The 11153-nt window shown below is 46.9% G+C and overlaps 1 protein-coding gene and 1 long non-coding RNA gene across 2 annotated transcripts in view; one reads left to right on the top strand and one right to left on the bottom strand.

The window, feature by feature from the left end:
- Nucleotides 1-9441, top strand: part of ACSF2 (acyl-CoA synthetase family member 2) — a 63721-nt gene extending 54280 nt beyond the window's left edge. Inside the window, exons 11-16 of the mRNA XM_044419998.1 lie at nucleotides 2996-3103; nucleotides 3266-3417; nucleotides 5136-5277; nucleotides 5464-5574; nucleotides 6032-6100; nucleotides 6740-9441. Of these exons, the coding sequence (XP_044275933.1) occupies nucleotides 2996-3103; nucleotides 3266-3417; nucleotides 5136-5277; nucleotides 5464-5574; nucleotides 6032-6100; nucleotides 6740-6790 (633 nt within the window). The 3' untranslated portion in view covers nucleotides 6791-9441. The remainder of the gene's footprint in view (nucleotides 1-2995; nucleotides 3104-3265; nucleotides 3418-5135; nucleotides 5278-5463; nucleotides 5575-6031; nucleotides 6101-6739) is intronic.
- The window catches only part of LOC123018158, a 6440-nt gene continuing 4311 nt past the window's right edge, over nucleotides 9025-11153 (bottom strand). The window contains exon 3 of the long non-coding RNA XR_006413733.1: nucleotides 9025-9791. This is a non-coding gene — a long non-coding RNA (uncharacterized LOC123018158). The remainder of the gene's footprint in view (nucleotides 9792-11153) is intronic.

Genomic DNA, 11153 nt, shown 5'->3' with positions numbered 1-11153 from the left:
ATGGGGAGTTACAGAATCACATAGCAGCAGTTAAGCAAGCGATATACAAAAGCAGATTTGGTTAGCAGTAAGTTTTATCTTTTAATTTACACCTTCTAAGCAATCTTTGTCCAATCTTTGTAGGTAAGCTCTTTCCACTTTCCGAGGGGAATTCTCTGAGGCAGTTACTAGACATTTGAATGGGCTAGAGCTTAGGAGAGCTAAGCCTATCATGCATACCCTGAGACAGTTTGATTATTCTAGTGTTTGGCCGTGTCATGCCTATCTGGAGCCTAGGGGAGTCATGCCTATCCTGAATGCCCTGAGAAAGCTGATAGATATTTCTATTATGTCAGGATCCTGGGGAGTCAGGTATAACAGAGGCAGCCCAAGTTCCACTGATTGCCTCACTCCATTTCTTTGACCAGTGTCCAAAAGCAGCGGCAACTCAATAATACCTCATGCATTTTTGCATAGGCGGCACTTGCTCACACCTCACTCACTGTCCACCCACACCCCTGCCTATTTTCTTACCTATGGATGGTTTTGATATCATCCATCCATCACACTTTGCTGTATCTCTCTCTCTGGGTTCTCCAAATCATAAGCATTATCATGCTAGGGGGCCTGAGAGACTATCTGGAGTTTGGGAGAAAGTTTCACTTGTTTCTAGAGAGTGACCATTTCCTTGCCCCTCTCTTATGTGGCATCTTGGTGGTAGCATGGCTGCCCAGTTGCGCATCACAGCCACGGTATCCCAGACATGCCAGCAGCATGCTGCTTTATCGTACCAAGGAGGAGCTTTGACGTGTTTTTTATATTTTTGTGATGCCAGAGGCAGACTGGTAGAATATCCCTTTACAGGGAGAAATAGAAGTATGCATCACAATTCCAGCATCATCAGGAGTAAACTACTCCTGTACAACTCCGGATGATGATGATTTGGTGGCATAAGTGCACAGTGACAAAACTAGGAATAGAATCCAAGCATCCTGAGCATCAGCTCTGCCCACTGCATCAAGTCGCCTACAAGTTGCCACTTTCTGAACCTCCAGACATGTTTATTTCATCCTGCTTTGAAGACACCCTGTCCTGTCAGTTTAAACTGGCCAGTGTTTAAATGATATTTGAGAAGTGTTCAGTGTTTTAGGACCATGTTTCTTATTCCCAGTTTAGCCAGGGGCTCAGAACTCCCCAAGAAAGAGCCACTTGTCACCCAAAATAAACTGCAGGGCTGCAGTACTTAAAACGATTCTTGGTACATGCACTGAATGAGGCAATCTATTTACTAAATAGTTGCGGTTTAAAATTATTTTGAACCAACTATGTGATTATCTCTTCAGTAGCCTCCGTCAAACTGAAGAGGACCCATAAATTTCTTCAGACACTACACCCAGAAATGATGCATAATTATAATTTTAGCCATCAGAGGAATCCATATACCTGTAAGTCTGGACTGTGAGATTTTTAATTCATGTCAAGGGAAACGGAAACAGAGTCAAGAGGCACTTGTGCTGTTCCAGGCCTGGAAAAGAAATCCTAGCATGGTTGCAGTTATGAAGTTCTGAGACTGTATGAAACTTCATGTTTCTCTGTAAACTTCTGCAACATGCGAAATTTCCAATATCTCAGTTTCTGAGTAATGAACAGGACTGATGCCACGTGCAAGATAAGCATGCATTCATATGATTTCTGCATGCAGAAAGAATGCAAGAAGGTAGTACTTTTAGTCAGAGGCATTCCTTTGCCCGCCCACCCCCTGCATTGCTTGAATAACTAATCCTCTGTTGCTGTACTGCACCAACCCTGCCTTTGTGATCCTAAATAGAATATTTTCTGCACTCTCTATCAGATAATAGAAGTTGAATATGGCTCTCTAGGCACACGAATTCTCATTCATATCAGGCCCTGCAAATCTTAAACCCCCCTAGCCATGCTCTGCTGGATTAGGTCAAAGCCCTACTTTGTTCAAGATCCTGCTTCCGCTGGTGGCCAACCCCCGTGCCCGAAAATGGCACAAGGGCAATAGCCTTCTTCCTGTTCCTTGACCCTTCATTCCTTGGCACAATCTGCCTCTTTTCCTGCCTTTGTTGAATAAACACATTCTGCAACCATTCAAACACTGAGAACAAGATTCTCAGTACGACTGCCTGGTGACAGTGACACATACGTTGGTGACTTCCCAACTTGACTTCTGCAACGCGCTCTACGTGGGGCTACCCTTGAAGACAGTCCAGATACTTCATTTGGTTCAGAATAGAGCTGCCAGGCTGTTGACGGGGACTGGACGTTATGCTCACATGACTCCAGTCCTCCGTCAGCTTCACTGGCTTCCCATTGAAGTCCAGGCCCAATTCAAGGTGTTGGTGATCACTTATAAAGCCCTAAATGGCTTGGGTCCTGGCTACCTGAAGGAGCGCTTACGTCCATATATGCCCGCCCGCCCCCTGAGATCAGCGGGAGAGGCCCTTCTCCGGGAACCTTCCGTGAAGGAAATTAGGAGGATAGGTACTCGGAGGAGGGCTTTCTCTGTGGTGGCGCCCAATCTATGGAATGTGCTCCCCAGAGAGGTCCGCCTGGCGCCGTCGTTGTTTTTCAGCACCAGGTGAAGACCTTTTTATTCAAGCATCATTTTAATTGTTAATGTTATTTTTATTTTAAAGTTTTTGGCCAGGGCGACTTATTTTGTATAGTTACGTGTATTTTATATTGTTATTTATGTATTTTAATTTATTTATTTGTAAGCCGCCCCGAGGCTTCAGCAAATGGGGCGGCCTAGAAATTTTCTAAATAAATAAATAAACTATATGAGTTTCCATAAATTATTCCTTTTCCTTGAATAATGGGGAATCTATCTGGGGCAAAATGAGACAAGCGACCCTAGACTACAAAGCAGCTTGCAGGTGCCGTGTTGTACTTCTGTCAACAGATGGGAGCTTTATCCTCACATATTGGCATTTCCTCTGCATCGGTTCCTTCTCTGTCCGAGCTCTTTGCCTTCTTTTGTGTTTTGCAGGTTGCTTATGGCACTACGGAGAACAGCCCGGTCACCTTCATGGGGTTTCCTCAAGACAACCTCGTCCAGAAAACAGAAACCGTTGGATGCATCTTCCCTCACACAGAGGTGACTGACACCCTTGCCACGTCTGCTGCCACTCCTCCACAGTCTTTGGTCACCTCCCTCCCACAACATACTTCTTTTCCAGTGGTCTCTCACATTCTCTCTGTCCCGCACACGTGCGCTGGCTCAGTCCCATACTGAAAGTGTCTCCTCCTTCTCTGTTAGGCAAAAATTGAGGATCCCAACACAGCAGAAATCCTCCCACTCAACAGCCCCGGAGAACTTCAGGTGCGAGGCTACTGTGTCATGCTGGGATACTGGGCAGATCCCAGCAAAACCAGTGAAGTGCTGGACGATGAGAAATGGTACAAGACTGGGTGAGTAGGGCCATAGGTGTAGTAGGTGCTATTGAGCGACTCAGTATCTCTTCACTCTAGCCCCTTATTTGAAGAAAAATGGGGAGCAGATGTGTATAGGAAAGAAGGCGGGTGAGTAACTTCATCAGCAGGGAAATGGCAGGCCCATGGCATGTCCACCCAAGGCTGAAATCTCACGGCAGCCTCACTCAGTGGTAAACTTGAAGCTTGTGGGTATGGGCCTCTACCACCTGATCGCCAGCCTCCTTCTTGGTCACAATCCACCGGGAAAGCCCTTATTCATATAGTTGATATATCCACTCATTGTCACTGCCAATGGCACAGGGTTCTTCCCTGGAAGACCACTATCACGAGGCTCACCACATGGAGCAGTGGTCAACCATTTCTGACAAGAGCTGCACTCCCGGTGAAGGATCAGCTTCAAAACTTGGGAATGTTCCTGGAGCCTCCACTGTGTGTGCACCTTCAGATGGCTGCTTTGGCCAGTAGCTGGCATGCTCGCTGTGCCCCCGCTTGAAAAAAGTGAGATCTGGCCACAGGGACACGTATCTTGGCCACCTCCTGGTTATACGTGTATTACATACTTTTTACATTAGGGCTGCTCCGGAAAAGTATTCAAAAATTCAAGGGGGACAGAGTGCAACAGCCAGATTCCTCCAGTATATGCATTTGTTTGGCTTCTGATAAATTTCTACACCCAATTCAAGGAGCTGATGCTTACCTATAAAGTCTTAGATGGCTTAGAGCAGGGGTCTCAAACCCAGCTTCCCTGGGGGCCGCTGGAAGTAGAGTCTGGGTGAGGCTGGGCCGCATCGAGTATTCCACCCCCGCGGTGGGGGTGGGCCGCTCATCCGGAGGCCGGCCTGGGCGCCGCCGGCGCTTTGAAGGCCGCAGGGCCCCTCCCCCATGCCCTGCCCGGCCCGGCAAGTGGCCCGCGGGCCGCGAGTTGGAGACCCCTGGCTTAGAGGCTGGGTATCTGAAATACCACTTCCTCCCCTATGAACGTGCCAGAGGTTCAGATCACCCTTACAGGCCCAGTCTCGCCACAGAAGGCGTTTAGTGGGTGGGAATGTGAGCCAAAGCCTGTTTTTCAAATTCCTCATCCCTAATGGCATTCTTCAGTTGGCTTTTCATCATTTTAAATATATGACTGCAGATTTGAACTCTGCTCCCTTTGATGGAAAAGTCTTAGATTTAATTCTTTTCTTTCACGTGAATTCCCTGGGGGCTACTTGTTAGTGTTGAAAATTGATACAAATGCATTTTGTAAATAATATGGATAGCCTATACTTCCAAGTGTGTGTGAAGGGGGCCTCTGTCTCCTAGTATATGTCCCTTGTGATGCCACACCACGTCACGTCTCGCTGCATTGCAACAGGAGTGTTTTGTGATACAGAGTTCAGAGGTCCGCTCACAACCTTCCATTTATAGGCAACTTTGCAATATGGCAAATTGAAAACGCCAAGCACCCAAGCAAACTGCCCGATGAGGCTTATATAACACTAATTATCTGCTTCATTCACAGAATGTTATGGGAGTCCAGATTATGTCTTGTTTGAGTTGCAGCCCTCCCATGTCTTCCCACCATTTCTTCCAACTTTGGTCCTTACACAAAAGGAGGCAAACAGGGAATCGCTGCGCTAAGCCTGTTGAATGTTAGGGTGGGGGTCCCCGATGTACAGTAGGAGCAGGGTGGGCTGACTGTGCTGTCTTTGCAGGGACATTGCTGTCCTTGATGAGTACGGCTACTGCAAGATTGTTGGTCGCTGCAAGGATATGATTATCCGAGGAGGGGAGAACATATACCCATCAGAGCTTGAACAATTTCTGCACACCCATCCTAAGATTCAAGAGGTGCAGGTAAGAAAATCAGCAGGTGCGATTTGGGGAGCCATCGCAGTACGACTGCTTGCAATTTTTACCTCACTGTGGTTTAAGACCTCCCAGCCTGTGATGGGCACCGTGTGGCTCCAGCGCCCATCAGGAGACTAGAGCGCCTGAGGAGTGCCGAGGAAATAAGCCCTTTGTGTCTTCTCTCCCTCTTAGGTAGTTGGTGTGAAAGACGAGCGAATGGGTGAGGAAATCTGTGCCTCCGTTAGATTGAAAGCTGGAGAGGAGTGCACAGCAGAGGAGCTCAAGGCGTTCTGCAAAGGGAAGGTGAGTGGCTCCAGCAGGGCAGCGTGTCCCACCTTTTGCAAACCGCATCTGTGGCTGCGGTTCCGCAGACTGCAGAGCAGAGCTCCCTCTGCGCTCTGGATGTGAGGAGCGCTGGGTTCGCATCCTGCTTTTGGCAGCACTGCAGCTGCAAGCAAGCCACAGTTGGAGCTTTTGCCAGCCCTGGCAGCTGACCTGGAGGCACCTGGACACTGATGTCACAATTGTCCTGCTGGCCTACTCTTGTTTGGGTTTTTGGTTTTCTTAGAGGGGAACTGAAATGCTGTGGACAAAATGTATCTTGACAAAGTGCCTAATGAGAGCTCCAATTATCGAGCTGATTAAGCATGGGCTGAAGAGCACCAATCGTGTGTGTTTCCACCTCTGGCCGGGGATCTGCGCTTAAGAGTGCTTCTGAGAGGTTGCTCATCACTGTGCCTTGGCAACTTTTCTTTTGCAGATCGCTCACTTCAAGATCCCGCGATACATAGTCTTTGTGAAGCACTATCCGCTCACTGTCTCTGGCAAGGTATGTGCCAGTCCGGTTGTTGCTTGGCAGGCTGCGAGTAGCCCGATCCTGCCAGGAGGGAAAGCCTGTGCTCTCCCCGGATCTCATTTCCCACCAAAATTGCCAGGCTTGGTGGGACTGCTCACAGTGGGGACAGCAAAGGTTGTGGCCCCTTGCAGCAAAGGTGCAGTGGCCAGTGCATCCCCTCACCTCTCCAACGTTGGCCAGCCCTGCTTTGGAGCGTACAAGGGGACAGCAGCTGCGCAAGGCAGGTTCTGGGGCACCAAACACAGCAGCAGGGGGCCGCCACGTGAAATCTACCCACCCTCCCACAATCGGGCATTCAGCATAATGCCAAACACTGCACTGGGGGCCAAGTGCAGGGAAGCTGTATGGGGTGGTGGGAGGGAGTGTCATGGCAATGGCTGCATCAAGTGGGGGGGGTGATTTTCACTCACCTGCCTTGGGTGGGGGGAGGGTCTTCACCTTGGGCTGAATATTATCCATTGATAAGGAGAGTATATGAGGAGAGAGAGGCTTGGAAGGAAGGAGGGAGGGAGGGAAGGCTAAGTTTGGTCTTGTAAGCTCAACTTTGTGCTTGTATATTCACACAAAGTGAATCTCTTTCTTCTTCTCTCTTTCTTTCTTTTTCAATCTTAGATTCAAAAATACAAACTGAAGCAGCAGATGGAGATGCATCTTCAGCTTTAAACAGACAGGCAGCCCAAGAGAACCTGAAGTGAATGTGCCTTCTGACTTACTTTTATACTGGAGCTCTAAGCAGTTAGGGAGCTGCCACCACCTACCTGCCTCAACATACCTTGGGGCTACCTGTAACCCAGTCAGCTCTGCTAAAAGTAATGCTCCTGCTTGGGGAAAAAAAATGTGTTTCTTTAGTAGAATTATTTCTTTGAGTAAAGAAATCCATGGCAAACTTGCTTACATGCACACAGATTGTTTTTAAACCAAGTGAGATATCTTTGAGAATGGTTTACTGAAATGAGGTCTCCTGCTCCCAGTAAGGGTGACCAGAACTGGGTCATTGTGCCTAATGAAATCTCAGTAAATCAGGGAGGGAGTAGATCTCGCCCTATCCCCTGGCCTTCTGGAAAGTTATATGATTAAATAAGTCGGGACCATCATTAGTACAAAAAGAGGGACAGGTCCCCGTAAAAGGATAATGCAAGAGTGCCAGAAATTAACAAGTGCTTTCCTAAAACCCAGTGAGTAGGCATTTTGTGCTACTGAGCACGTTTGCATGTCAGGCTAACCCAGCCTAGTAATAAGCCACAGTGGCTTGGTTGTTGTGCAAAGAACCCACATTGATCCTGACAGATAGTCAAGCTATGGGTTGTTGCTCCCCCCATCCTCCCCCTTCAGTCCTCCTTGGATGCCATGGGATGCCCCAGTTGTTTGTCAACTTCCTGCCACAACTGTGAGCTGTTTTTGACTTGCCGTGTTTTTCCCCCTTCCCCTTTTTGCACAGTTGCGTAAGTGTGGGGACCTGAAGTCACAACTGGCGCTGTGCACAGCAGATGCCTGCGGCCAAGGTGGTTTCTCCTTTGGTTTCTCTTGAGAGTTGTCAGAAGAGAAGCAAAGAAACAAAAAGCACAAGTGACCTTTGCTTGTGGAAATGGAATGGTATGATTTGCAGCCCTTTCACAGCAAGAGCCTCATTTTTATCCCAAAGTCACATGCTAGTGCACGTTTTGTACCCCTTTTTCCAAGTCTCCAGGAAAATACAAAATGGTACCCACTCCTTTTTACTGGAAAAGGAGTTTTGACAACCAGCTGTTAAAACTCTGGGTCCCTTTAAAAGGGGGGGGGGCTTTGGAGGGCAGTAGGTATTCTTTGTCAGGGAAATGGGGCTGTACTTTGTTAAGTGCAAATAGAAAGAAAAAAATAGGAATAAATGCATTAATTTTAGCACTCTTGCATTATCTTTGTGGCACAGTCTTGCTAAGTATTACCTTTGCTATTTTTCCTGTTTTTTGTGTGGTATGAATTGGCTGCAGTTGAAGCATCTTTAACCTTTTATTAGTCAGCAGGATTATGCACATGCTGAAAACATTTTGAGCATCTTTCAGAAGTGTGTAGAAGTCAGTGTGGTGATGGGTGCGGTCTTACTTTGCCTAAGCATTTGCTTTCTTCTTAGTAGCTCAAAGAGAACACCTGATCCATAGAATCTTACCCTCTGGTTGCTTCAGGGGCAATTCAGAGGGAAAACTAAAAATGACACTTGAGAATCCATGATCAGCCTCTTCCGCATTTGTTTTTCATTTAGGAGTGGCCAACAAAGGGTGGGGTTCGTATGACTCAGATTAGGACCATGATGCTGCCGTGAAGAAGGGCTGTCTCTGTCACCTCTCTCTTTTCCTGATTTAAATTGCCACCCCTGCAGTATGTCATCATCATGTAGGAGATCCAACATCCGTAGATCTATTGAAATGGACAAGCCTTTTAGTTGTGACTAAATCCATTTCCATGAGTTGATTCTAGGTAGGACTAATACTGGATACTATCTTCAGACAGGACTTGGGAAAATGAGGCGGGGGAACAGCTTAACTCTTCCTTCTTCCAGCACTGTGTACACCACTACAGTTGCACCTTTTTTTAAAGCATGGGAAATCCTAATCCTGGATCTTCCATGGTACATCTAAGGTGGCCCACTGATTTTTCACATAAAACATTATGGGATGGTATGGGGAAAACCAAGTTCTGTAGCTTCAGAGGCATGACTGCATCCGTGGTCTCTGCCCAGGGAAGAACTATCTGGACCAGGAGGAGGGAGGACATTAGAAAAAGACCCCAGAGCTGAGCTCTTTTTTAACTTGGACAGAAAGTCGGATATGGGAAGCGACTCCCTGCCACTGAGTGGAGGAGGCAGTTACTGCTCCCAGTACACACTGGTGCATTAGAACCATGAGACAAACTTTCCCACCCACTAGATTTCTCCAATGTTTATTTCTGAATTGAAATAGTTACAAACACCACAGAAATGCCAAAGTTCCAATCCTAGCAGTACTACAAGGAATGGTTTTTTTTAACAGGAGTATTTGGCAACTCCCAACCATGCCACACTGAATCACAGAGTTTGCCAGGCAAAATGTCTCTTTTCTGATTGCAGTATTCCACACCAGCTGAATGGTTTTTAGACTGTTGCTGCTCCTCTACCTTCTGTCACCTGTCCTGGAATTTTATTTCTGTTACTGTTTGGCTTATTTTTGTCCAAGGAAATGCACAGATCTCTGTACTTTGTTAATGCTTTCTAAAAAAAAATCTTGCATGCTGTATTACAGTATGAGTTACTGCGATACAGAACTGGATACCAAGCAAATGAATATTCATTAGCTGAAGTGCTATTTTTGTGTTATGATTGTCTTTCTTGATTTGATGCTAAATCTACAGAATAGAACCGTAGTCCCCACTCAAGCCTTAGCAGCTTTGGAGGGGATTCATAATGTGACTTCTGGAAACAAAGCAACTATGGCAGCACATTCTTTTTCACTGGATTGGTCTTGCAAGGAGGTGAGAAGAACGTGTTCTTCATGGCTCTAAGAAATAACCAGGAAGGATCCACAAAATAAAGGGAGCCAGGACATGTATCTTCTCCTACTTTCGTGTCCTTAGTCTTGAACCTAACAGCCGGACAGTGGTCTCTACCCATGGAAGCAGAAATCCTGGCAAAAGGCCCTGGTTTTCTGCTTTGTATCTGAAAGAAAACAAATCACATGTTAGGCCAAGAAAGGGTTTCATTGATGGGCCTTCAGCCCAGGAACTGCTCAATCACTAGACCTCAAGAGAATGCTGCTCCCAGCTTCTCCACCATGAATAAAAGCAGGAATGGGAGAAGCAATGATTTCATGATGGCTGAAAGTCTCACAATAGGTAGGTATTGATGTTACGGTCTACCCCTTAGGCACACTTTGTTTGCAAGAGACCTCCCGTTCCCCTCCTCAGTTTAGCCTTTCTGATAGTAAAACAAGCGTGGACTTAATTAAGCTGCCTCTATTCAGTGTTCAAGAAAGCATGCTCTGGCAACTGTGCCCCCCTCCATACAGCAGACTGAATGGCCCCACACTGGCTAACAGAATATCAGCTATGCAGAAGAGGGGATTCCTTTTGTTTCATCCTTATCATAATCTCTTAAAAGAGGCTTACAAGCGGATTGGATTTGCGCAAGGAGACAGCAAGTAGCCTCATCTCCTTGTATGAGTGATGACAACCACATTGTACCATTGCAAGGGATATATATCCATCATTAGAGGAGTCTCTCATGCAGTGGCCAGCAGGATACTCTGATGCTCGTGCAAAACACGGCTAGTCTGCATCCTTGTGTGAAGCATGGCCAGGGGGCTCCGCAAGCAATTAGAAGGAAGAGGGCCATCATTCTGCCACCTGCATAATACTGCAGGAGGAAGATGTAGCAGCAGATCGATCTTCCTTTGCACACTTTGGTGCCTGCGTGAGTCAGAGCAGTGACAGTCTCTCCTGCCCAAGTGACTCTGTAACAGGCTGGGCTGTGGAAGGGGGAGATCCTGATGATACCACAGCGCCTGGGGCGATCGAGAGCCTGCCACTCCAAGCCGTGCAAGGAGCAGTTGGTTAGGGTTATTTAAACCACCTGATAGATTTTCAGCCACAGTGTGAAACCAGGTACACATGCTTTTCATGGCACTGGATATCAATCTGCGTGCAAACTATTGCAAACCGAAGAGGAAGCTCTGGATCCATTGAGTCATAAGTTAAAATACAAAAGAAAGACTGCAAGGGAGCACAGAGCTAAACATTTTGGCTTCCACCCTCATTGGTGTTAAATGGCTATCAGTGTGGAATGCTGGGAAAGGAACATTCATAAGGAGAAAAAAGAAGAGGTATGAGCTTTGGGATTCCCATCTCAAAGAAGGGCAATGCCAAAGAATGTTCAAACTACTGCACCATTGCACTCATTTCACATGCTAGCAAAGTTATGCTCAAAATCCTACAAGCTAGGCTCCAGCAGTATGTGGACCGAGAACTACCAGAAGTACAGGCAGGATTTCGAAGAGGCAGAGGCACTAGAGATCAAATTGCC

Source organism: Varanus komodoensis, unplaced genomic scaffold (genome assembly GCF_004798865.1).
Source record: "Varanus komodoensis strain SLA01 unplaced genomic scaffold, ASM479886v1 scaffold11, whole genome shotgun sequence".
NCBI classification, from domain to species: Eukaryota; Metazoa; Chordata; class Lepidosauria; order Squamata; family Varanidae; genus Varanus; species Varanus komodoensis.
This window is presented reverse-complemented; position numbering and strand designations above follow the sequence as displayed.